Raw genomic sequence first — 27069 nt, forward strand, 5'->3', positions numbered from 1 at the left:
AAATCTGTACTTCTGTCTCACATGCAGTCCAGATTCCATCTTTGAACAATATAGCAGTGCCTTCCCCATTTGCCTCACAAATAAGACTTCTTAGCAAATATACATGAAAAAAGCTGGAAAAAGTAAAAACTGTCTTTTCCATGGAAGAGCAAAGAAAAAATGTGTCTGAAGAGTCAATTAAATAGAAGACCATACGTCCGGGGCAAGGGCCACAATGAAACGCGTACATTACATTGAAACTTGTTAGCAGCAGAAATGTTGACACTGCTTCTTATAAATAAGACCCTGACCAAAACCAATATTCAGTTTAAATTAAAGCTGGAAATGCTAGAGAACCAGATTAAACCAATCAGCACCTAATTCTGCTCCCAATTACACAGAGCTCAAACTGGGGGAAAAAAAGTGCCAATACTCTCCCAAACTCCATTAATCTGAGATGGACACCAAAATAAGACAGATACCCCATATCCAAGACTCTGCTGAGCTAGTGTTGACCTTAATAGGACTCATATCGTCTAGATCCAGTTTACAAAGATTTAGATTTTCCTTGATGGGATTGATTGCTCCTTGGATTCTGCTGTACTAGGCTCACTGTCTGGGGGATCCTGCAGCAGCGGCACCTTCCTTTCCCTCACACCACCTTATGGGGATTGCATAAGATGTCAAGGGGACTCTAGCACTTGCTCCTTTGGGCTCAAAATGGATATGAATTTTCCAAGTCATAGACCAAACCAATTCCTCATCACCTGAACATCCTGGAACTTAGGGATGTTGGAAATCTGGATGTGGATAAGTGTTTTGTGACTTGAGTCAATTTCTAAATAATACTGCCAAGAAACATCAGCTGGTAGAAGAGGATTAAAGAGGGCTCATAGAAGGAGATTACTCTTCCTGTTGAAATGCTCTGTACAAATCAAATGGACTTGAACTCCACTCTCTCATGTCTCAGACATTTTTATTCTGTGTGTTTTTAAGCTCTAGCATCCAATGTACAGTCTACAATGATTTGTTAGATTATATTATCTTTTTTCACTGGCTATTTGTTTTTAATTTTAAAATCTTACTAGTAAAGCATGAAGGGTCTGAAGAATTCTGAGAAGCCAATGAACTTCTAGACTCTTATTAAGAGATACCTTTCCTAATGGCTGTGGAAATAAAAAGAAAGAATTAAGGACAATATTTCTCTCACTTCAAGAACAGGTCACTGTCAGATACAGACACTCTGTCACTGTAGGAAAAATACTGTGTCAAGAGGAGGGTCTGCAAGGAATAGACCAAAAGGGAATATATATGACGCTGATACAGCAAAAAATGCAACTGAGGTGAATAGACTGCAAGATCACTACAGGGCATATGAAAAAGAGGTAAATATCCTATAAAATACTAGGAGATTGGCTAGAACAATTTGTGTTAGAACAAGAAAGGGATAATTCAGACAGTGACTAGAAGAGGTGTTTACAAAGAGTTGGTCTCTCTTTGCAAAGAGCATGTGTTCTTGACTGATATATAGATATTTAGGGGAGAAATTTGTTTTTTAATATGATGATCTGGGATTGCTGAGGGCAGTGAGAGTGAGGTGTAATGGTGAAGGTAGAATGGAAAGTTCCAAAGGAAGCTGAACACACTACTACTAGAAATTAAATTACTAGACTGCTCTAGACTATTGCTGAATCTCAAATGGGTCTTAAGCTTGATGGGTCTGAGTTTCTGGATGGCACTAGCTTCAGATGTGTATCTCCATATTGTAAAAGTGCAGCAGCTGGATCCTCACTAGCTGACTCCACCTCAATTAACGTCACTTCAGATGTAGTCAAGTGTCTTGAAGCCTAACACACAGGAGAATTTTAAACAGAAGGTCAAGTGACAAGCCCCTTATTTGGTTCCTCCCCAGGTCTTATTCAGCCAAATAAACCTCACTGAAGTCTATAGATATCTGAATTCTTCACTGAAGTCTATATATGCCTGTATAAAGCCCTCAGAATTTGACCTTTACTAAAGACAGCCAGTTTACTAAAGACTGAAGATGGGCCAGTTTTGGCCTTTGGGCCTATTTCTTTGTTTCACCTCCACTTTCTGATTCATTCTGGTTACTCCTGAGTTACTTCAGTGTGAAATAAGGATTACAGCTTTGATTTGCAAATGGTAAAACTTTCATGGAAATTAGTGGTTAAAAGTAGGTGACGATAAAATCCGGATTAGCTTTTTTTTACACCTTCTAGTTTGTTGCTTTTCTTACTTCATGCTTTTGAAGTGCCAGTACCTACGCTTCTGCATTCCTTGTGTAAGTTACACTCCTTTTTCACATCCACTGAATTCCTCATTGATGCAAGTTACTCTAATTTACTTACATTCAGTTTTCTAACCAACTTTTATCTGACATTTAATGTAAACTATTACTAGTTTAACTGCAGAATCTGGCCTGATGTATTCATTAGAAATTTTTTCTTCACATTCCAGCTTCTCCTCCTGCATCATCCTGTAGTGAAGTCAAAAAGCCTATATTTATGACATTACAAGTTGGTGGCATAAAAGTTATTGTGATGTAACAAATTCAGCATGAGGGTTTCAGGATCAGGAAGGAAGAGAAGATTGGCAGGGAGAAAGGATTCCCGTATGTCAACACAACAAACTTTGGTATTAGCAAATAGCACAGGAAGAAGTATGAAGATGTCTGATGGATAAGTGGTTTTATATTTTTAGTTTGGTATATTTGGTAACTTTTTTGCAGCATCAGAGTTCCTTGAAAATTACTGTCCTAAAGGACACAAGAGAATTACAGTATTGGTCAGTGAAATTTGCTGTTAGAGTGCTTGCAACAGCATCTCTGCAAGTCAAGGCTTGATACGGCTCAGCAATCTGAATAGATACTAGCAAGGCAATGCCATAAACATTTATCTTGAAAAGAATGGTTAAATGCTATGGTTTCACTAAGCAATGACTATATGGGATTGTTAAGGATGGGAGAAGTAGCTCATAACCAGCAGATGGGAGAAGTAGCTCATAACCAGCAGATAACTGAAACTCCATAACCTAATGATGTTTAAAATATCTATCTTTCATGTTAATTTTCACAGACATTTTTTAAACAGATCTTCAGAGTTGAGTTCTTTTAAGATAATTTCACGCCAGGGATGGCAGTGCATGGAATTTCTCTCTCAGAAAAGACAACACTGGAATGCTCTGTCGGCTTGCTGTGTTTCATTACTTGAAAACTGCAGGAACCATCTTAAAGTAAGCATTGTATGTGTGCTAATAAACACACTGGAGATAGGGAACCTATTTCATATTTTGGGCACCTAACCTAGGTATCCAAATATTTAATGTGAGTTTTTTAAGATTCCTTAGTTTGAACATTGAGTCCTAAATGTTTAAGAAGTGAATGAAAAAAGAAAACCTGTCCACAGACAGGAATAAACCAACAATGTTCATGGAAAAAAAGAATGGAAGCTAACTCTAGAAACAGATGTCCAGCTTTCACTGACTGTGAACCATTCTGTAGTCAATCTGGACACGCTATCCAATGAAGATTTTGCCTCCTTGCATATAGTTGTCAGAACTGATACTGATATCAGCTCGTTTCCCCCCTTAGAATTACTGTTTCTCCGGGCTAGTATAACATGACACACAGACATGATTGTTCCGGCCAGTGTATAAATGATGGATCAACTATGATACCTAAATCTATCTGCCTAGCTGTTTGAGTTGTCATTAAAATTAAACAGCAATGTATAAATATGCTGGTATACAATGTATAACAAAATATTTTTAAATTGTGATCTAAAATGTATCATGCATTTTCTTCATCTTTACATAACAAGTGCGTTATTTAATAAATTCAGCTGCCTCTATAGGCCAACAGCATCTCTCCAGTCAGGTTGTTTCTATGGACACCACTGTGGGCTCTACTTCCTACTGCACTTACTCGTTGCCAAGAAAACCAAATTCCTCTAATACTTCCCAATGGGAATGAAGGTCAGGAAGGTGGAGAGCCACAAAAATACTCGGGAAATATTACTAGCTCAGAAACCACATGACAGTAGCAAAATATAATGATGGTGAACTGAGAAAGATGACTTCCATTCTGCTACTAAAGAGACATGATATAAAAGGATTTGTGTCCATAGTTGCTACAACTTATAAGTGGGATTACTGTACATTCAGTAGCTGCCTACATTTGAGTTTTTCTATACACCAGAAGTGCCATGGCAATCTGGAGAAAATCTGCAATACACACTTAAATGTAAATGTGGGAATTTCACATTACAGCAAAAATGATCACAAGATCCCTCCTGATTCTTAATAGCATGAATAAACCTGGCAAATCATTTGGAACTGTGGCAATGTAGACACCTTGGGGTTAAAGGAACTGAGATCAGCTGGTTCCATTTTCACAAGAGTTTTTGTTCGTCTTATTTGAGATGGAGTCACAGGAAGACATAATCTACCAGTGAGCCGCTTTGGATTATGACTGCATTTCTAATAGCATAATTTGGGGAGTTCAGTGAGAGGACATTACCTGGAGGCTTTTCACCAGCAGGTTATTTCTTTTTCTTAGCCAAAGTCTTTTTCTAGCAAAGATTTTGTTGCACAGGTTGAAAGCAAAGGAAGTTTTTCTCTAGAACCAGTCGGAAAAGTTGGGGATGTTTAAATCTCCTAAAGGGCTTGCTATTTGTATTTGGCTTTTTCTCCATTTATTTGAGAATCTGAATAAAATAAGGGAAATAAATGCCTTTATTTCTGGTGCAATATTTGTGTAGGTTTTGCACTCAGATCCTGTTTTGTGTTACAGATTATTGTTGTGGGCAAAAACGCTTCTGCACAAAATGGTCTCAAATCTTGGAATTACATAATTTCCTTTTATTCAATTAATTTTGCCGCTTTCTGTCTATAAATTATGATAAACTGATAGCAATTTTCTCAAATTTATTGTTCAAAAATAATTCTCTAAATAATGTCTTAGTCTGTAGAATGTCAGCTGGTAGCTCATTTTGAGTATATAAAGTTCAGTTTATGGGAATATTCTGGAATACTAGTTCAAATTTCAGTTTAAGTGCACATTCCTACCAGTAAATTTATTTTCTTGAGAATCATGAAAAGTGAGCACAAAAGAGGTTTAAATAGTCAAAGCAATCTTTTAAAAACAGTAAATGAAAGTCTGTGGGAAGTATTTTGCAGTCTTTGCTCAATGTCACGGCACCTAGGCAGCTTTGCTGTATTTCTGCAACTTTTGCTTTAACTACATTTAATGGGAGGAGCATCTTCAAGAAGATGGATTAAGCAAAACAAACAAAACCAAAAACCACATACCTCCCAGAAAAGTGTTAAAGTATTTACAATAAGAAGAGATTTTAGCAGTTTCTGTAATGTACCAATAATTATAATAGGTTTCACATCATGATATTTAACCCACCTCCTTACCTGTTACACAAGAGTAGAGGGAGTGGATTTACAACCCTATAATCTAACACTTAGACCACACCCAGAAGGAGAGCAATGTTATTCTACTGCCAGACTTTCCATTAGAATCTTGTCTGCTTAGCAGAGTGGCTTTCCACCAAAAAATTGAAATAAGGTTCTTGGAAAGTGCTGCTGCACAAGTCTTCTTTGTTTTTTGTTAAATAAAATGACTGGCTGGAGTGCCACCAGATAAATAACTGAAATAGATTAGAGACACAAATATTAAACAGTTTGAAGTACTGTCATCAACTTGCCTTCATTCAGTGACCTAATGAATATGCTGTGCTACATGCAACATACACAATTTTCAAGAAGCTGTTACAGATTTTTTAAAACCTTGCTGCAGTTATTCCAGGAATTCCCAACCATAGAGGTCTTGACTATGTGTTATGCATCATTAAGCATGATAGCCCTTGACTGCCACAAATCTTAGCACAATCCCTAACTGATCAATGCTGAGGACGACTGGGCCCAGTGCAAAGCGGAGAGGTAGGGAAGGTCTGAGGGGTTCCACGCTACAGGCAAGTGGTATGGAGCTCTTTAGGGAAGCACATGAAAAGTAGTTCCACACTCTGCAAGAAATCCTATCTGGCGCCTAACACTTCCACCTCACCTCACAGAGCCCATGAAAGCTATCCTCTTCCCCCCATAAATTCAGAAATAAAGGCATCTTCTACCAGAAGAATACGTTGTCCCCAGGTTTAAAGATCTATTTCTGAGTTAGTAGTCAGAGTAGACCACAGGATTCATTTTCACTGAGGATGGTATGTATTTAAGGAGAAATTTAGCTCCCTGACCCTTCTGGGATGTTAAAGAGACACTTCCCCTTTCAGTTTTATTTCCCAGCACCTGGCTGCTATATATCACAGCCATGAGACGGAATCCTAGACTCCAGCCATGGGAAGGGGACGGGTTTAGTAGGTGCTACTTGCCACTTCATTGTGGTATCCCAGGCACCCAGAGTTCATTTAGGCATCCAGGAAGCCCAGTAACATAACACAGCTGTTAATAGCTTCACATCATGAATTCACGTAGGGCCTGGATTTGATCCCATTTATGTATGTATGAGCAGATACATATACTGCATATTATCATGAATTCTAACCAGGATATTCTCTAGCAAAGCTCAGATATAACAAGCACACTACACAGAGAAGAAAAACAATAAAATGACTGAACTAGCTATGACAATTAATGCAGTTAGTGGAGTATTTCCATAAGAAGCAGATTCCATAACAGTCTGCCAAAACCAGATGATTAGAGTGGTAGAAAGGATTTCTTAAGAGACTTACTGTAATACAAGCACTGAGAATGTACATAACCATCGCAATTAGATTCTAAATATTGTATACAAAACACATTCTTGGGATCCCCTTTCACTGAAGTACTGTTTCTATTGTGAAAGAACAATGCACACAGCATTCTGGGGTGCTCCAGAGGCTGCCTTGCCACAGGAAATTTCCACCAAGGTGAAACAACTGAAGATGTCTGAAGGGGATGATAGGAAGCGGGTGCACCTTTGGGTAAACAGTAAATTAGTCTGACAAAGTGGGTATTCACCCACGAAAGCTCATGCTCCAATACATCTGTTAGTCTACAAGGTGCCACAGGACTCTGTTGCTTTTTACACATCCAAACTAACACGGCTACCCCTCTGATAGTAAATTAGTTGCCGCCAGACAGTGATTTTCTGGGGGTTGATTTTAGTTCCTCCTGATGGTCAGTTGTTTTTAAACTGGAATATGGGCAAGTAGGGAGCTGTAGGAATTGTAACATATTTCTACCAACACATCTGATTGTTTCTTAAGCATCATGTCCACTTATGGGGTTACAATAGAAAAAATATGTAAAAAATCCAAATAGTACCTCAAAAGGTCAAGTTAAGCAGTCTGAAAGCGATAGCAAACACATACATACACACACACACACACACACAACTATTTCCAAAGTTACAGTATCTGTGTGTGAAGCAAACCGAAGACTAATATTAGTAGTACAAGGAGAATTCAGGACGAATAGTTATTTATTGGACAATAAGTAGACTGGGTACATAACAAAAGTAGCCATAAAGCAGACTTCTAATGACAATTTCCATGCCACTTAAAGGGACACTCACTGTCAACTTGATTGTTTGGAAAAACTGACTAATTTTAAAATATAATTTCTGATAGAACCCCTTAAAATTATATCTTTTTATAAAACATTTCTTTTAAATGTTTTAAAGGCTTTTTCTGCTCACGCTGATCTTTATAAGCAAGAACAAAACTGAGGCTACAGGGGAAATCAAAACTGACTATACACAAAATGCTGTCAAATGCATACACTGAAATGGAGAACATTATTTTTGCTAACCTTTCAGTTACAGTAATTTTAAGTGTTATTTGTCACTGTAGCAGGTATAGTATTTCCCAGCTGAAATGTGATTTTCTAGTTGACTGTCCCCCTTTATAAAAGGAAGCCATAACTGCCCAAAGACCTCTCCCTGATTTTTACTGACTTTTGGAGTAATGCTTAGCCCAATGGGTCTGAAGCTTCTGCCTCAGACACAAACTCATTTTGCACTATTGTGCCACATGAGGAAGTCCTATTGTCTTCTATTGGTAGCACTGAAGAAACAAAGACAATGGAGAAAGGCTACATGCTGCTAGGAAACATAGTTGCCACTTTGTGAGTGGAGAAAAAATACTACTAGATTCCATGTATCCTCTTTTGGACAGGTGTCTTTTTGTTACCTGTGGAGGACAATGGGTCTTGGGCCTCTAGACACTACTGAACTGCAAATAATAATAAGCCAAAACAAAGAAGAAACCCAGAAGTACTCACCGTCTGGTTATCCTCATACAGCTTCAAGTCATATCCACTCAGCTCCACGCAAAAAATTATTGCTGTAACCCCTTCAAAGCAGTGGATCCATTTTTTGCGCTCAGACCTCTGTCCACCCACATCCACCATTTTGAAAGTTAGCTCTTTGAAGGTAAATTTATTTTCCACAATCCCTGTGGTCATGTCCCGAGAACGCAGAATATCTTCAACTGTAGGGATGTAGTCCAGTGCCGCAATCCTTTCTAGGTCATTCAAATAGTATGCAGCATTATCCTCTAGGTGGTATTCATTGGATCGGCAGAAGCACTCCTGCACACCGGGGTCTGCCCAGAGCCGCTTCATGACTCCCAGAAGCTCAGGAGTAATCTCTCCTTTGCTTTCAGCTGGGCCAGTCAGGGCAAAAAGCTGCACGGCATCATAGGCCCTGTCAGGATTGTGGAACTCTATCTTAAGGGTGGCTAGCGCACGAATGATGCGTGTGAGGGAGTCAATGGCATTATAGATAATCAGAGGTTTGTATTCCTTGCATGCCTCCAAGTTAAAGCCACCACTGTGAATGATTTTCATTTGCTTGACAATAGTACTCTTGCCAGAGTTGCTTGTACCCAGGAGTAGGAGCTTGATCTCACGTCGTTGTCGCTGACTCTCAGAGCGCAGGTGGCGGTCAATCCTCCGGGACCGCCGCGCTGCCTCTTTCTCCTCAGAGCTTTGCCTACATCCCATGGTATAGCAGACAGTAACAGAAGAGGAGAACTGGAGATTCTCTCTCTCTCTCTCTCTGTCTCTGAGCAAGAGCTGCAATATCTTTCAATTCTCGTGCCAGGTGCACCGTGTGGGAAAAAAATCACTATCCAATACCTGATGGGCCAATAGGCCTGTACCAACTAGTTCAGTCCCAGCAGGGGTGCAAACAAATGTAGAAATGCAACCACAGACAGACAGTCTCCTCAGTAGATCTCATGGCACTCCCCTTTCCTGTGAATAAACAGTGGCACATTCCTGTTAATGAAAGGACACTTCCCTATTCCATAGTGTGGCTGGATCAGTCAAATATTCTTTTCTCTTCTGCATAATTATTTTGCTCTCTTCTATCCAAAGGTAAGAAGCTGCACCTTCATATGCTCCGCTTTAGCCCCCGTTGTCTTTTAATTGTCTTTTCTGGTTGCTGTGGTGATGCTGCTAGTTACACCTGAAGGTCTGGTACGGTTTTGTTGTGTTTGTTTTGTTTCTCCCCCCCACTTCTTCAGGCTGATCCAGTTCAGATCTGTGAATCTGGCCTCTCCACCTGTCAAACAGTGAGAGAAAAGAAATTAATACAATTGGGGGACTTTGTTTCCCTTCTGCAGAACATTCACTTTTTCTCTGCTTCTGACACTTCTGAACATTGTATTACCTCAAATACAATCCCGATGGAAACTGTGTAAAGAAAAGCAATAAAAACCTTCTAAATACTGCAGAAATTTAGAGACAGCTTGAGTCTACAGACCTTAGAAAATGTGTACCCTGAGCAATAGTAAATCAAATCCCCTTTTCTCTCCAGCCTTCTGTGTTTTTATTACCCAAATCCACGTGAAAACAAACAGTGCTGAGCTCTGTCCCAATTCTCTCTCAGCAAGAGCTGATGGCAGCCCTTTTCCGGCACAGCCCTGTTCTGACCGGTTTCCCAAAGTAGAGTGCATGAAAGAGATTCACAGCTACTTTCCCCCTCCCTCATTTATATTTCTATTGTTGTCTGGCACTCAAATGTGTGTACACATATACTCCTGATTCTTCTTTCATCACTTCTATCCATTTTGTTTGCATTGAACATTTTTGTAAATAAATGATTAAATGAAAGGTGGGGATTAGGTTTGCATGAGAGTTTTATGAAAGGGTTTATCTCAAGAGGCACAATTATTGATCTTTGCAGGAAACTGTGACAAGGTGTACCAGCCTCGCGGTCCTACTACACCCAGCTTCAGGGAAAGAGCTGCGAAGGTGGGCCTTCCAGGTCTGTCTAGAGAGGCAGAACAGAAGCAGCCAATCAGAGCCCAGCAGACGCAGATAAAAGGCGCTAAAGGGGCTTAGCAGGTCAGTTCCTACCTAGGATTTAGAAGGGCAAGGGAAGGTGCTCCTCTTTGGCCATGGGAGCTTGACTGATTGCATTTGCTGAAGCTGAGAGAGAGAGGACATGAGAATTTTAACCCTAAGGTAAGAGGTGAAGATAAAAGGCCAGGTGGGAAAAGGCCCAGGGAAATAGCTGTAACTAAATGAAAGGAACAGTATGTGGCTGTTCTTTATAGGGTCCCTGGGTTGGAAACCGGACTAGTAGGCAGGCCTGGGTTTCCCCACCAGCCACTGGTGAAGCAGCCTAAACTTGGGGAAGGCTTGTTTAGAAGCCTGAGTGCAGGACTGAATTTAAAGAGTGAGAAGCAGGGCTGATGACCTTGGTGAGGGCAGACAGTTTATTGAACACTTTGCTACCCTGGAAGGGGTTCATTTTTGACTGTGACACCCAGTCTAATGGGTGAGCCACTGAAGACCCTCCAAGTGAGGCTGATAATCTACAGGGTGCCAACATCAGGAAAAGGTCGGCAGTACCATATGCAGCAGTGGGAGGGACTGAAGAGATGTGTCCCCTGGTACAGAAACATTAACAAATTATTTCTTCCCCTTAGAAAACATTATTATGTAGGGTATGATGCTTGTGCCCAGCTTAATTGATACAGAGATATACTAGTCAAACAGATCATTCTATTTTAACTCCCCCGCTTCCAGTTTTATCACAGTACAACTAGGGTGCCATTAATATAGAAGGTGGATGTTTTGTATGAGGAAGAGAAAAGTATAACAGTTCATGGAGTTCTTACTGACCTTCATATGCTGGTAGTTGTGATACTCTGGAAAGTAGGCTGAGGGTAAAATTTAAAAAAATTACCCAAGTACCATTTTCAAAAGTGACTTAGGAGATTAAGTGTCATTGCTTTTCAGTGAGACAGACTCTTAAGAGCCTGAGGCACTCTTGAAAATGGAACTTAGGTGTTTTTGAAAATATTATCCTGAATGAATCTCCTGGCCTTTCAATCTAGACAGGACAAGGCACTAGAAAATGCATTAAAGGGAACAGTTCAGCCTACCAGGGGGGTGAACTTGGTCTAACGGAGCTTGTCCATTTCTAGTTCCTATGAGCTAGATTCAACCTTTAGTGAGCCCTGAAAACAGACTGTGACTGAGTCACTGTTCCTTCCCTGTGCCCCCATGATCCTGGAGGGAAGTAATTTAGAACAGCCCTTTATAGCATGAAGCTTACCTTCTCTTTACTCTTGTCAGTTCTGCTGGCTAGCACTTTGGACGGTAAGGGTGGAGCCAAAGCTCTGCCTACTCTTCATCCACTGGCTTGGGAGGGAAGTGCCAGGTTCACAGCTCCTATTCTCCCTCTCCCGCACTGGAGCCATGATGTGAGGATCAACTGCACAGCTGTGCAGTAGAGTGATGTCTCACTGCCATATGACTACTTTAGTCAGGGCTCAATCTGGTCTTTTTATGATTTTTAAAGTCAATCTTTCAACTTTTAAAAAAAAAACTTTTGATCAGTGCAGCAGTTCTTTATGAGGTACTGCAGTATTTCTTTGAATTGCCCTGTGAAATTTGCTATTTGCACAGTTTAGTTTTGTTTACAAAATTCATCAGCAAGAGACTTAATGAGATCTACCCTCCCCAGAGAGGTGTCATTGCAACAGAGGGTAACTATAGCAGAGGATAGTTTTAGCTATTACCAAAACAATCTAAATTGAGATACAGTATCAGGGAGCAAACTGCCCTAATTTATACCATGCAACTTGCCAATGAAGTCAACTTCCAGTTGACAGAGGTTGCATCGGTCCTAAATGGAGGCAATTGAGTCCAGATTTTATTTCACAGTACTTCATGTGTAAATGGGAAACAACCCTTTTCCTTTCCTTGGAACGCTGTTCCCTAAATGGTGGGAGCATGAACTGCGATTTCTAGGATTTCATCCTTCAGTGAGGTGATGAAACAAGTTTGGTGATCTCACCTCCTCTGCTTAGCACCATATACTGCTATTCCAGTGCTATATTTACTTTAAACCTTTATAACAATGGACTTTGAGCAACATGTGAATCTTAATTTTAGTTTCTGTCATGCGCTTGTCATCACTTAAACTTGAAGAATGTTGCAGATATCTCTTGCTTAAGTACATAGGTATAGATTGTGTCTGCATTGAGGGCCTTAGCCTCCATTATTCTGAATCACTGGGGCCTGCAATTATGCAGCAGTGTCTTGACATTATGCAGGTTCATGTACTGCAAAATCTTAATTCACAGCACAGGTTCTATGACGTCTATATGAAATCATACCAAAAGGGCTGAAGTGTATGCATACAGAAATGCAGGACCAGTAGCAGCAAAAATCATTAATTCCTCCAACATGCAGTTAAAGGGTTTATTTAAGGGTGGCCAAAGTCCACAAACAGCAACTGTGCCCTCTCTTTGCTGAGCCTTTCCATGCTCTTAACTTGGTGTGTAGGCTTTGAAGGACAGTAGAGGCCTCTACTACTTATTTCCCAAGTTTATTATTTGCGGATTGCGTCTTTCTCCTTAAGCAGAGTCTGAGTCAGTTATGGATTTAAAGCATAGACTGCAGAGCTGTGGGGGCCTCCTGGGGTATGGCCCAACCACTTCAGCAGGTACATGGAAATTAGGGTTGCCTCTTGCCTGGTTTTTGACTTGCCTTGCTGTTTTTTCTACTTTCTTGACAGTTGCCAGTTGAGAGATGTAATTTACCCCCTTTTTTTTTTTTTTTTTTGCTGCATGTGTGGTCACACGTGCAGCAATTTGTAACCAGTGGCCACACATATTATGGCTGGGGGATGCACGGCACCTGGCATCTGGGTCCCATTCTGTGTGCACAGTGCGCCACATGCCAGGCCCTCACCTCCCACCTGCCAAAACTACAGCAGCTCCCCACTGCACCAAGAAGCAGGTGGGAAGCAGGACAGACCTGTCACCTGAGGGCAAGGTTTGCCAGTAGGGAGGGGTAAGGAGCAGGATGGGGGAGGAAGGGATCCTGGAAGTGGATGGGACAGGGAACTCCCTCAAGGGCTGAGGCTCGTGGGAGGAGTTGGGGTAGGTGCTCATGGACCAGATGGGTCAGGTTGCTGATTAGGGTGCCAGAGAAAGAAAGAAGAGGGCCAGGCAGGAGTGGGGCAAAGCAAATCTATCTCCCCCACTTTAAATGGTACTTCACAACTCCTCATTTAAGGAAGACTTAAGACTGAACCACTGTAGACACTGAAAAAAGCATGGCCCCCCGAAAGTGTCAGAGGCGTCCCTATGGATTAGAGTTGGCATTAACAGCAGAGCTGTATTGAGGAGAGCTTCAGACTATTACCTACAACAATCTGCTCTGCAAGTAAAAACAAAACAATCTACACTTCTGTAGCCAAAGTTGGCATTCTCACTACAGAAAAAGTTGTAGAACTGGGCCGAACACACTGTGGTCCAAAGTTCCATTCATTCCTGACTGTCGCTGTTTCGGATTCCCAACCTCTGTTGTTAACAGGGACATTTTATAAACAGCTGCTTGTACACCTGTTCTAACGAAGGTTTCCATAACATTGGCTACACCTTTTCATATCACCACATCACCTTTTCTTCCTTGTTGCTATTTAAATCTCTGACCTCTCTCCTCCTTTCATTTAATTTATGTGCGCTAGCACCCACCCATACATGCCAATTCCCATCTTTAGATGTGCTAGATAATTTTACTATTGCCGGTCTCTTCATTAATCAGTTTCAGAATGAAGCTGCCCTTCTTGTCATACACTCTTTCCTTTTCCCCCAAGTGGCACTTCTCCATGGTTTAAAAAAAAAATGGGAGCATGAACAGAACATACAGGCACATCATGTAAGCCTCAAATGCATTCAGGACTTAAAATCTGTATATTATACAGGCTTCACTAGTTGAAATATTTCATGTGTATACTACACATTTTAAAATAATAAAGGCTTTTTGGCTGAATCTAATGAAGGTGAAATAATCCCAGAGAATTCATTTCAGGGCCTGTTAGTTGTGTGTTTAGAAGTTAAAGTACATACTGTACACAGAGACATTAGCAGAAGACCAAATTGCACTCTGCAGCACTAACTGCACTCTATCAAGCCTGCTGAAAAAGAGTGCCAATATCAGCTGTTGGTATTTACCTTGTTTTTCTTTACTACTTCCCTTGTCTCTTGGGTATTCACTTGGCACGTAATGAAGTCATGAAGTACAAGTAATGTTATCAGCATAAAATGAAAACATGACACAGTATATGATAGAGTGGTAATTACCATAACCTTGCTCACTGTGGCATAGCCAAACACACTACTGTAAGAAAACCCTCCACTAAAATGTGGAGCTGTACTTTCTTTACAGAAATCGCTTTGTCCTAGTGCTGCATTTGAGACAAGATTGAGGTATGAAATCTAGATTTCTGTTTGGCCACGTGAATCAGTGACCTTCTGGCCAGAGTGGAAGAGTAATGTGACATCATTAAAAATATGGCCAAATTCTGCTCTGTTATATTGGTTTAAATCTGGAGTTAGCTCCAGTAATCTGACTCTGAGCATAAATACTCTGGCATACCTGGAGGCAGGATTTGTTCCACTTTTTCTGTAGAGTCCCATTACTAGAGGTTTCCATTATTTATTAACCATATTGCCTTAACTTAAAGGGTGTTTTTCTTTCTATGCTCCCTGCTAATGTGTTGCTGTTTCAGATACTGTTAGCACCGACTTTCCCCCCCTCAATCTATGTCTGTTGTAGCAACATATAACTTGCCATACTGGATCAGACCAGTGGGTTGCTGTCATCCAGCATCCTGTCTCTGGCAGTGGCCAGTGCCAGATGTTTTCAGAGGAAGGTGAACAATCCTGCAGTAGACAGATGTAAAATAATCTGTTGCAAACATTAGGTCTCTCATTCTGATCTCTAATACTTAGAGACTGGCTTAAGCCCAGAAGGCTTAATATCCTTTCCAGAATTTGTTACCAGTAGTTATGAAATCTGGATATAATAGATATATATAATATACAATACCTTTTGGAACCTTAAGTTATTGGCATCAACTTCCTGTGGCAGAGAGAACCATAGTTTGTTTATATGTTTTATAAAAAATAATAGATTTTATCAGTTTTGAATTTCCCACCTTTTAACTTCATTGACTGTTTCCTTGTTCTGTCTTAGTTATTCACATCTATTTCTCTGTGCAGCCAAGATGAGCAGTATATTAGGAGGCGCTTCATTTACATATATTTTCCTCCTTATAGCAAGCCACAATCGTCTTCCTCTGCCCTAACACTCTTATTTGAGTAATTTTTTATGCTCTACAAGATTTAGGGAGAGTCTGATATATCTATAACATTCACAACCAGCCTAGTAATTCAAGCTGTACAAATACTTTTCTGTCAATGTTTGCTATGAATTTCCTTTAACCCTGTTCTCGTCTTTTTTGTTTGCTTTCTGTCAGCATTTGAGAGGTCAAGTTTTGCTGGCATGAATGTTCAGGGACAGTAACTTTCAAAGTCATGTGTCTGGCCTGATTGTTGCAGAAATGAATTAACTTCCTACAAGCTAGCGTTTGTACCAGAAGTACTTGTGTACCCATCCAACCAGGGAACAGAATCGTGAATTTTCTGACCACTGATGATTAAGCAGAAAAGAGGAGGGTAAAACCACTGGAAAAATTTATTGTGAATTATTCATTCAAGTTCTACTTCTAGTTCACATTGTTGTCATCTAGCATGGTAACTAAAGCTGTTTTAAACTGTTGTATTACAAAAGCCAGGGTCTCTGAAGCTCACATGCAAATCTGAAACTCCAAGTGAATCTAAAAGGGCTGTCAATCCCCATGGACTGAATCTACAAATTTGTGTTTATAAACATGCGAACTATACAACTTGTGGGTTTTACATCATCCCACTAATAGCTTTTTTCATTAGACTGCATGATACAGCAATTGTGATAGGGATGTTCAGTCTAAATTAAAAATGAGATAGTATTTGGAATTTTAGTTTGGAACTTAAATATTCATTTAAATGGAAATGTGTATTGTAAACCTGTCTGGGAAATATTCTAGGTATATACTAAATGGAATGTGCCATTCCATTCTACTTCACAAATGCTTGTGGATCCAGATTCTCAGACATCTATGGCCCCTTTGCAACATTCAGGTGATGTAAAGAGGTTGTAATCTGCATGTAAATCACCAGCAGAGAATTCTCCTGGTTTAGGGGAACTCCCTGGATAGTGCATTTGTGCCACTGCCTGCACAAGTAACACCAGTAACAATTTACTGCTCTAGGTGTGGCAGGATCACCTGAGTCAGAGGACAAAGAGCATTTTCTAACGGAAGCTTCTGTACTCTAGCTCATTTCTTTGAAACGCAGTTTAATGCTCATATTGTGAAAGTACTGCAAGATTTCCAGCCATGTCTTTGCAACGATATAGGTCTCCCATTTTAAATACAAGTATCTACATCTTATGGCAAAAATGTATTTCAACTTATTAAAAATATTGTAAAAATGTATAAGGATGTAACTTTCCCCAATAATAAATTTAAATGCAAGAACGATGATTCTATAAAATACCAAATTATATATAAAGTCGCATGGTTGGGGTAAATCTGGTCTTTATTTTGAAATAGTAGTTTCCTTTCAAATTAGTCCAGGAGTAGTGAATGTATGGTAAGAGAAACCTAAACAAGAAAGGACAACATTCTTGAGATCACACTACCTCAGCAACTTGTTCAGTCACACTGTGCCACTAGTAGTCCTCAGGGTTGGTCTACACTACGGGGGAAAATCGATTTCAGATATGCAACTTCAGCTACGTGAATAACGTAGCTGAAGTCGAAGTATCTAAGATCGAATTACTCACCGTCCTCACGGCACGGGATCGATGTCCGTGGCTCCCCATGTCGACTCCGCAACTCCGTTCGGGTTGGTGGAGTTCCGGAATCGATATAAGCGCGTTTGGGGATCGATATATCGTGTCTAGATGAGACGTGATATATCAATCCCCGAGCAATCGATTGCTACCCACCGATACGGTGGGTAGTGAAGACGTAGCCTCAGTCAATCAGTGTGCACTAGTGACAGTGCTACTGGCACTAGACAGATGACAATGTCTGGGAACTTTTTCATCAACTCCGTGCTTGGTGCACAGAGGCATGAAAAAGAGTCACGTGCAGGAAAATAATTGTTTTACAACAGTTTACAGATTCTGTAGAGCATTTCTTCTTGCACTCTTTCACCATATAACCATCAATTATTCATTCATACCATGGACTTGCATACACTGCAAGCAAATGCAGTATATGTTCATCTATTAGGATGTTTAGCACAGAAGAGGAGGTGCTTCCTCATAATTGCAGAAAAGACCTTCAGTACATACAACACCTTGTGTTCATGCAAACAAACTTGACAGTGATGGATTTTTATGTAAATTGTTAGTTTTTAAATTTTATTTGTACCTAATTAATTTTTATTTAGGCCATTACCATAGTGGCTAACCTCTTGTGTATTAAATAATAGAAATAAAATGAAGTAATATCACTTTCCGGTTTTAAAAGGCACTAATATAAAGGCTGAGTAGATAGTTTATTACAGTAAAGAAATCCTATCATGGCCAAAGAAAACAAAGACAACAATACTATTTATGTTGTAAATAGTACAGTTCAGCACCCACAGATGCGCAACCTGTAAATCAACTAAAATGAACCAAATTTACATATGTGCATTTCTCCAATAACAAACAACTGAAAAATTTCCATATTGTAAAAGATGCCTCCCCTGTAGAGTTACAGATATAAGAACAAAGTTGAACTTGTTTAGGGCAAAAATGGATTTCTGGCCAAATAAAAACACTAGTACATACCACCCTCATGCAGTAGCATATCAAACATACTGCAACCTTAACAATAGTGTGCATATCCAGTTACTGTAGTGAGAATAACTTGGCTGCTAAATTAACCTGCACATGGGCTCAATCTCACCATCATGGGTGTTTATATGAATAATGCTGATGCCTGCATTTCTTGTGGTGATTGCATGTATGTGAGGATTTACTTGGGAGCCTTGCAAGTTCTGGATCTGATCCTTCCTTTGTCTGTTCTGCATTCTCATTTTATTAAGAATCCAACAGCTGTTGCCCAGTAAGATTCATGTATTTAAGTTCAATGGCACTGAACTAGCTGGGCTGAGAAGTGCATCTGTCGACCAAGCTCACTCTACCATCCTGTCATGGCAGAGGTGAACCCTCTTTCACCAGTTTTACTTTTCTCTTGGAATAAACTTACTCTGGCCTTTAATATAAAATTAATAAACCTTGGGTTTTTAAACAAGATTTGAATTTTTTTTGGTACTCATTAAGGGCCTGATCCAACTTCCAATGCTATCTTTTCATTTTACTTTCATGGAAGCTGGATAGGGCCCCACATACAGGACTGTCACCTCCCTACACCATGCCAGGATTCTTTATATATGTTGGCCAAAAGAATATTATGCTAACTGATGTCTAAACTCATGTCTCTGCCTTCCACTGACAGTTGAGCCTATTCAGACTGTGCAGAAATCTGATGTTACATTAGTCATTTTAGCATGATTAAAAGAACTAGCTCTTTTATCAAAAAATAAGATTACCATGTCCCTGGATTCTGAGACAAGGACCCACTTAATAGAATTAACACCATAAAAGTTCATTAGTTGGGGTGGGGAGTGCACATCATCTGTATAATAAAATAATAATTTTATTTACTTATATTCGGCCACATTTTGCACTGACTTTCATGTTATAATCTACCAAACTCCATTGAAGAGTGTGGAAATATCTAATGCTAGCATGGTACACTATTCATGCTTCTTGAGCCAGTTATCAGAGCAGTCATTATCACTGCTATCTTGTCTAGCACTGGCCTCCTGTCTCTGCTTGTCTGCTGTAAAGGTCTGCAGCGAGGGAGGGCTACTCTATGCATCCTCCTCTGAACTGGCTATTTAAAAACAATACTTTTCTTCAACAGGACTTGAACAACTAGTGTCTCTTGTTGCAGTAAGTGCCCTCACCTTGCCGTGTTAATACCCTAGTTGAGAATAGTACCTGTCCAAAAGACCTTATCTGAAGAAGCAGCAAGTGAATGATATAGGAAGCAGGAGTGATAATACCAGTGATAGCTGCTTTCACAGTCAAGTTAGAGGACATGCAGTGTGGTGCTAGTAGCAGGCAGTGTAGCAAGAACAGTACGCTGGGTTATAAAGTCTCTTTTCTAAGTGTGAAGTCTAACATTAATGTTGCATTAAGCTTAAACAAATGGAGGGTACAATCAAAGTTACTTCATTGACTTCAGTGGGAGTTGAGGGTGTTTAGTACTCCACAGGACCAGGAATTAAGTATGCCATAATCAATGCATTTAATTTTTGTCGGTAGAACCGTCAAAGTCAATGGAGTTATAAAAGCTAGTGTAAGAACCAACATTTGTACAGCAATATTAGCCATTGTGGGCAACAGCCCTGATCTGTCTAAAACAGTTCCAGGTTTTCAAAACCCATCCCTGGCAACTGATATCTTGGCCAATGTTCCAGGTCTGTGTGACAGCAGAAGAAACCTCCTCTGAGCTGCTCTTCTCCTAATAACAGATCATAGGCTCTGATTCCTTGGCTGCTGCTTCTTTCACACTGTTTGTCTAAATGGAGAAGTTGCACCAGTTTAAGTAGAGGTGTGAGGTTAATCCATTTAATCTAGTACAATTTTGAATGTGGACACTTATCAGTTTAAAAGCCTGATTTAGGGCAGTGTAGCTTGCACCTGACATTTATAAGTGCAAACTAAACCAATATGCACAAAAGTGTAAATTAATGAGCATCCACACAAGAGTTTGCACTGGTTTAACTAAGTCACTTAGACAACCAACCTGATAGCTTTCTTTGACAAGGTAACAAGTCTTGTGACTAGGGGGGAAGCGGTACACGTGGTATATCTTGACTTTAGTACAGCTTTTGATACTGTCTCACATGACTTACTTATAAACTAGGGAAATGCAACCTAGATGGAGCTACTATAAGGTGGGTGCAAAACTGGTTGGAAAACCATTCCCAGAAAGTAGTTATCAGTGGTTCACAGTCATGCTGGAAGGGCATAATGAGTGGGGTTCCACAGGGATCAGTTTTTGGTCCGGTTCTGTTCAATATCTTCATCAATTATTTCAATAATGGCATAGAGAGTACACTTATGAAGTTTGCGGATGATACCAAGCTGGGAGAGGTTGCAAGTGCTTTGGAGGATAGGATTAAAATTCAAAATGATCTGGACAAACTGGAGAAATGGTCTGAAATAATAGGATGAAATTCAATAAGAAGCAAACCCAAAAGTACTCCATTTAAGAAGGAAACAATCAGTTGCACAATACAAATTGGAAATGACTGCCTAGGAAGGAGTACTGCGGAAAGGGATCTGAGGGTCACTAGTTGGACTATAAGCTAAATTGATGAGTCAAGCACTTATGCAAAAAAGTGAACACCGTCTGGGATATATTACAGATATGTAAGGAAGACACGAGAAGTAATTAGGCCTCAACTGGAGTATTGTGTCTAGCTCTGGGCACCCCATTTCAGGAAGATGTGGAGAAATTGGAGAAAGTCCAGAGAAGAGCAAACAAAAATGATTCAAGGTCAGAAAACATGACCTATGAGGGAAGACTGAAAAATTGGGTTTGTTTAGTCTGGAAAAGAAAGCTGAAAGGGGACATGATAACAGTTTTCAAATACATAATAGGTTGTTACAAGGAGGAGGGAGAAAAATTGTTCTTCTTAACCTCTGAGGATAGGACAAGAAGCAATGGGCTTAAATTGCAGCAAGGGCAATTTAGGTTGGACATTAGGAAAAGCTTCCTAACTTCAGAATGGTTAAGCGCTGGAATAAATTGCCTAGGGGGGTTGTGGAATCTCCATCGTTGGATATTTTTTAAGAGCAGGTTAGACAAACACCTGTCATGGATGGTCTAGATAATACTTAGTCCTGCCATGAGTGCAGGGGACTGAACTAGATGACCTCTCAAGGTCCCTTCTAGTCCTATGATTCTATGACAAGTCCTTGTCATCTGTAGCCTGGCCCCCAGCCAGCTGTCAGGGAGGGGGAAGCACCATCTAGGAGGAAAGCGAGGCACACAAGTGAGGGAAGAGCATGAACGATGTGGAGGAGTGAATTCTAGTGAAGGAGATTAGGCAATGTCAGAGATGAGACTTCAGAGTGTGAGAGTATAGCTTGGAGTAAACCCCATGTTGAGGAAATTACCCTGACCGTGAGTGAAATAAATCCAAAACTGTGTATCAGATGAAGTGGCTAGTAAGAGAAAGTGAATAGCCACTCATCCAGTCTAGATTCTGCACAGTATTGCATTTATTCTGAGCTAAAAAGATTCCAGTCACAATAAAAATAATAAAATAACTTGTGCAACATTGTTTTAGAAAGTCCTCAACTCCTTCTGCCAACATTCTTCAACTTCTCCAATTCTAACAGAAAAATGAAGATGGAAAAAAAGATGAAGAAAAACTAGAGGAAAAAAATACCAAACAAGGCTGTTTATTGTTCAGTTAATGAAAATTAATTGGAGATTGGAACATGGAGTTAGGAATAGGCTTGGGGATTGACTGAGATTCCTAGATTCCATTCTGTACATTCAGAGATTGGATGAGAATCGGACAGAGGGAGACCAGAACTGTGAGCCAGTCGGGGGTGAAGTAAGGGATAGGGAGATCAGATGGGAGTGCCAAAGCAAGGAGACTGGGGCTAAGGGTGGGAAGGGGGTGAGACTGGGAAGCAGGGCTAATAGCATGGCTTATTATGATTGCCCAACAGTTACGATAAGGCCTTTCTTCAGTTAGTTATAACCATTTGAAACTTCAGCCATTTGGACTGAAATTTTCCATGAAAGACGACTGCCTCAGGCTGAATTTTTTGGAAAATTTTAGTCAAGACAAAGCTGCTTCTGAGAATGAGGTTAGATTAAAGTATTTGTTTTGCCCACGTCAAAAAACTTCTTGTGAGTTTTTCTTTGAAATCCTCTAGCACCTACATGTTCTGAAGCAGGGAGTTGACATTTGGCAGGGAGTGACCTTTGTCCTAGGGCTGTGCCTTTTGCCAGTCCCGTGAAATATTAAAAAGTTTAAGATATAAGCCTTTTAAAAATGATGGTTTGTACATGCTCACTAGATTCTACTTCTTTTAGCTGCTAAAATCTCCAAAGATTCTGTCTGTCTTTGAGCACACTCTAGCTTCTTTCAGCGCCAACTGCTGACCATACTGCACATGTGCCAACTCAAAAGAGCAACTAAGCATCACGGAACCTGTATGATTCACCTGCTTATGTGCCATTCCCACAAAGCCAAGGTTGCAAGGGCTCAGAAAAACCTTCCCAGTAATTGCTGCTCTGGATTGAGGAGCCAGGCACTAAAAGTGAGAGCAAGGACCCATCCTCTCCTATGCTCTCAGGCCTGGTCTAAACTATGTGTTTATACCGAATTTAGCAGCGTTAAACCAATTTAACCCTGCACCCGTCCACACAACGAGGCCCTTTATATCAATATAAAGGGCTCTTTAAACCGATATCTGTACTCCTCCCCGACGAGAGGAGTAGCGCTGAAATCGGTATTGCCATGTCGGATTAGGGTTAGTGTGGCCGCAAATCGACGGTATTGGCCTCTGGGCTGTATCCCACAGTGCACCATTGTGACCGCTCTGGAAAGCAATCTGAACTCGGATGCACTGGCCAGGTAGACAGGAAAAGCCCCGTGAACTTTTGAATTTCATTTCCTGTTTGCCCAGCATAGAGCTCTGATCAGCATGGGTGGCGATGCAGTCACAAATCCAAAAAGAGCTCCAGCATGAACTGTACAGGAGATACTGGCTCTGATCGCTGTATGGGGAGACAAATCTGTTCTATCAGAGCTCCGTTACAGAAGATGAAATGACATAGCATTTGAAAAAATCTCCAGGCTATGATAGACAGAGGCCACAGCAGGGACTCAGCACAGTGCTGCGTGACAAGCGTAACGGAAAGCCAAAGAAGCAAATGGATGCTCATGGGGGGAAGGGGGGGGCTGAGGACTCCAGCTATCCCACAGTCCCTGCAGTCTCCAAAAAGCATTTGCATTCTTGGCTGAGCTCCCAATGCCTGTAGGGTCCAAAAACATTGTCCCGGGTGGTTCAGGGTATATCTCATCAATTTACCACCGCTCCCCCCGCCCCGTGAAAGAAAAGGGAAAAAAATGGTTTCTTGCCATTTTTCAGTGTCACCATATGTCTACTGCATGCTGCTGGTAGACGCGGTGCTGCGGCGCTGAACAGCTGCATCCCCTCCCCTTCCTTTCCTGATGGCAGATGGTACAAAATGGTGGAAAACCGTCATCATCCTGTGAATGCTCCTGGCTGGCCTCGGTGAGGTCGGCCGGGGGCACCTGGGTAAAAATGGGAACGACTCCCTGTCATTCCTGGCAGACGGTACAAAATGCTGGGTAACCGTCCTCATCACAGCAACTGGAGCCTGAGCTCCCTCAGCGCCCACCCCCTTCATGTCTAAAGGAAAGATTCTGTACTCCCTGGACTATCACAGCAGCTGGAGGCTGCCTCCCACTCATTTCATCTCGCTAAAAAGTCAGTGTTTCTTATTCCTGCATCACACAAATGGAGGGACACTGCCACAGTAGCCCAGGAGGGGTGTGGGAGGAGGGAAGCAATGGGTGGGGTTGTTGCAGGGGCACCCCCTAGAATGGCATGCAGCTCATAATTTCTGTGGGATCTCTGGGGCTCTGACATGGAGCAGCTGTGCTCTCTGCTTCTCTAGTAGACTTGCCCCATATTCTAGGCAGGACTGACTCTATCTTTAGACAAAACATAAAGAAGATAATGACCCGGAGAGTCATTCCCATTTTTGTCCATGCACCCCCGGCTGACCTCAGCAAGGTCAGCCAGGAGCACCCATGACAGCAGCAGATGGTACAAAATGATTGATAACCGTCATCACCACTTTCCAATTGCAGCAAATGGTACAAATGATTGATACACTGTCCATCTCATCGCCATTTACAATGGCGACGGTCTAATTAAGGATAGGTAACCATCTCTGCTACCTTTCAAAGCAATGAATGCTGCTGTTGTAGCACTTCAGTACGTCTCGCCGTCCAGGGCATCCAGTACACATACGGTGACAGTGACAAAAGGCAAAACAGGCTCCATGTTTGCGCATGCCTATGGCGTTCTGCTCAGGGCAATCCAGGGAAAAAGGGCCGCGAAATGATTGCTCTTTGCGTTGCTTTCATGGAGGAAGGATGAGTGACAACATTACCCAAAATCACCTTGCGACACTGATTTTGCAGCCATATGCTATTGGGATCTCAATCCCAGAAATTCCAATGGGGCGGGGGAGACTGCGGGACTATGGGATAGCTACCCACAGTGCAACACTCCAGAAATAGACGCTAGCCTCGGTACATGGACGCACACCGCCGAATTAATGTGCTTAGTGTGGCCACGTGCACTCGACTTTATACAATCTGTTTTACAAAACCGGTTTATGTAAAATCTGAATAATCCCGTAGTGTAGACGTACTCTCAGTGATTTCTGGCATTTGGGCAGCATGGAGGAGGAAGACATCTGATTTAAATGCAGAAGATACAAAAGCTATATAGGGAGGTGGAAAAGGGGTAGATGGGGCAAGGAGTTCAGTAAGACAGAGTTGCAGGGGCGAAGAAACTGGGACTGGTTGGGTAAGTAGGCTGGGAAGACTGGAACTGGAATAGCTGGTGTGGGAAACAGGATGACAGGGAGCGGTGAATACTCTGAGATCAATTGAGGAGCTGAGGCAAAGAGGAGACTGGGACTGGCTGGGCAAAGAGACTGAAATATGGAGTAAGGGAGCGGTTTGGGGGACTGTCTGAGATTGGATGAGAAGCCCAGGGAGGGAGACTGGAAGCCGATGAGGTGGAGGGTAGAGAGATGAGAAGCAAGGAGTGGGGCAACAGGGACTGCCAAGGCAAGGAGACCGGTTGTCAGATGGCGAGCCCAGAGGGAGAGACTAGGACTGGTTGAACAAGGAGACTGGGATGAGAATCCTGAGGTGTGAAGACTGGGACTGGGGCAATGAGGATGGGGTGGCAAAAAAGACAGGATTGGAACAGAGTCTGGTTGGAGTGGACAGGGTAGAAATGGTCAAAGCTAGGGGGAACAGGCAGAAGAATGTGCACACTAGACCCCACCCCCTCTCCAGAGCCTAGAATGGAACCCATGATTCCTGAATGTCACCATTCCTCTGCTGTCAGCAAATATCTGTGAAACCCAGTGACTGTGTGTCTCATCTCCCTCTGGTGCTGGTCTGCATGAAGGATGGCAACCTGTTATCGCTTACTCATTTAGCTCAAGTGACAGGTCTGTCTGGTTCCAACTCTGCTGGTTAACCATGTGGGTGTCACTGTGAAGACACACGATGGAATTTGTTTTTTTAGTTTGCTTTTTTAAAAAGCCAGCAAACTACACATACATTTAAATTAAAAGAACATTATTACTCCTGGAAAGTTAAGCACTCAAAAGTTGTGCATAAGTATTATGATGCAATCTTTAATTATATGATCACAGACTACTTTTTCCATAGGATCCTTGCTTCATTCAGTGCACAGCATGAAGCTGCTGTGGGGATGAATTAGTAAAGGAGGCTGTTGTCTATGCAATTCCTGCCTCCTGTGCTGCAGAAGTTGGAAAATGTGTAGTAAATGAGGCAGGAGACTGCTGGAAGAGAAAGGGTGGTGGTCCCATGTTTAAAAGACAATTGAATGCTGTCTTGGAGAACTGGATTATATCCCTTCCTCTGCCACAGAAATCTTTTGTGATGCTAAGCAACTTGCTTAAACAAAAAACTTTTCACAGGTGGTTACTAATTATGTTTTCTGGGTGCCCTATTTGAGACCTAGGAGCCTGATGTGAAGAAGGGTTGACAACTCACCACTGCAATTGAAGTTAGTGGGAGCTGTTCATGTATATATAGGGTGCTATATAACACTAAGTACGCTGAAAAATCACGTCCTAGGCATCTCAAATTGGGCACTCAGAATTAGAGGGTACTTAGACCTTAATCTCTTTGTGACTGAGCTAGCCATTTGTAAAACTGGAATAATACCCACCCTCCACATCACAGGGTTTTCAAGATAAAGTAACAGTTGGGTAGCACTCTGATACTATAACAATGAAAGCCATGGAAAAGCCCGTGAAGAAATTAGTAAGTCTTTTTTCATAGTAGGGTTTGAATAATGTGCAGTTGGTAAACCCAAAGACCACACAGTGAACAATGAGGATAAAACAAAATATTAAATAGCTTTTTATCAACTGAGTGCAGTCCATCCTGTGCACTGAACAAGGCAGGAATTCTGTAGAAAAAATGGTATGATCATGTAATTAAAGATTCTCACAATACATACAAAGGGTTCAAATAAATGTTGCACAGGCAACCTTAATTCCGTAATTTCCTGGCATTTGGGTGTGTGACTTTGCAATGTTAATAATGTTCTTTTACCCTAGTTTGTCTGTAATTATAATACAAATATTACCCCATTGATTCCATTGGCAACAGACACTCTCAATATGATAAATGACTTGCCCTTTACTCTTGTAGTTTTTCCACTTGGAAATCAAATTGTTCCCAAGACAGCCAGTAGGACAAGATATTATTGAATTAAAATATAAATATGATTTATTTTGGGGAGCTCAGTTAC

At 41.2% G+C, this 27069-nt stretch overlaps 2 protein-coding genes across 2 annotated transcripts in view; one reads left to right on the plus strand and one right to left on the minus strand.

Moving 5' to 3' along the window:
- RSPH14 (radial spoke head 14 homolog) overlaps positions 1-27069 on the plus strand; it is a 193736-nt gene that overhangs the window by 111610 nt on the left and 55057 nt on the right. The window lies entirely within an intron of this gene.
- The window catches only part of GNAZ (G protein subunit alpha z), a 138398-nt gene that overhangs the window by 92661 nt on the left and 18668 nt on the right, over positions 1-27069 (minus strand). The window contains exon 2 of the mRNA XM_032801305.1: positions 8281-9565. Within this exon, the coding sequence (XP_032657196.1) occupies positions 8281-9003 (723 nt within the window). The 5' untranslated portion in view covers positions 9004-9565. The remainder of the gene's footprint in view (positions 1-8280; positions 9566-27069) is intronic.

The sequence above is a fragment of the Chelonoidis abingdonii genome, chromosome 22, assembly GCF_003597395.2.
Source record: "Chelonoidis abingdonii isolate Lonesome George chromosome 22, CheloAbing_2.0, whole genome shotgun sequence".
In the NCBI taxonomy this organism is placed as follows: Eukaryota; Metazoa; Chordata; order Testudines; family Testudinidae; genus Chelonoidis; species Chelonoidis abingdonii.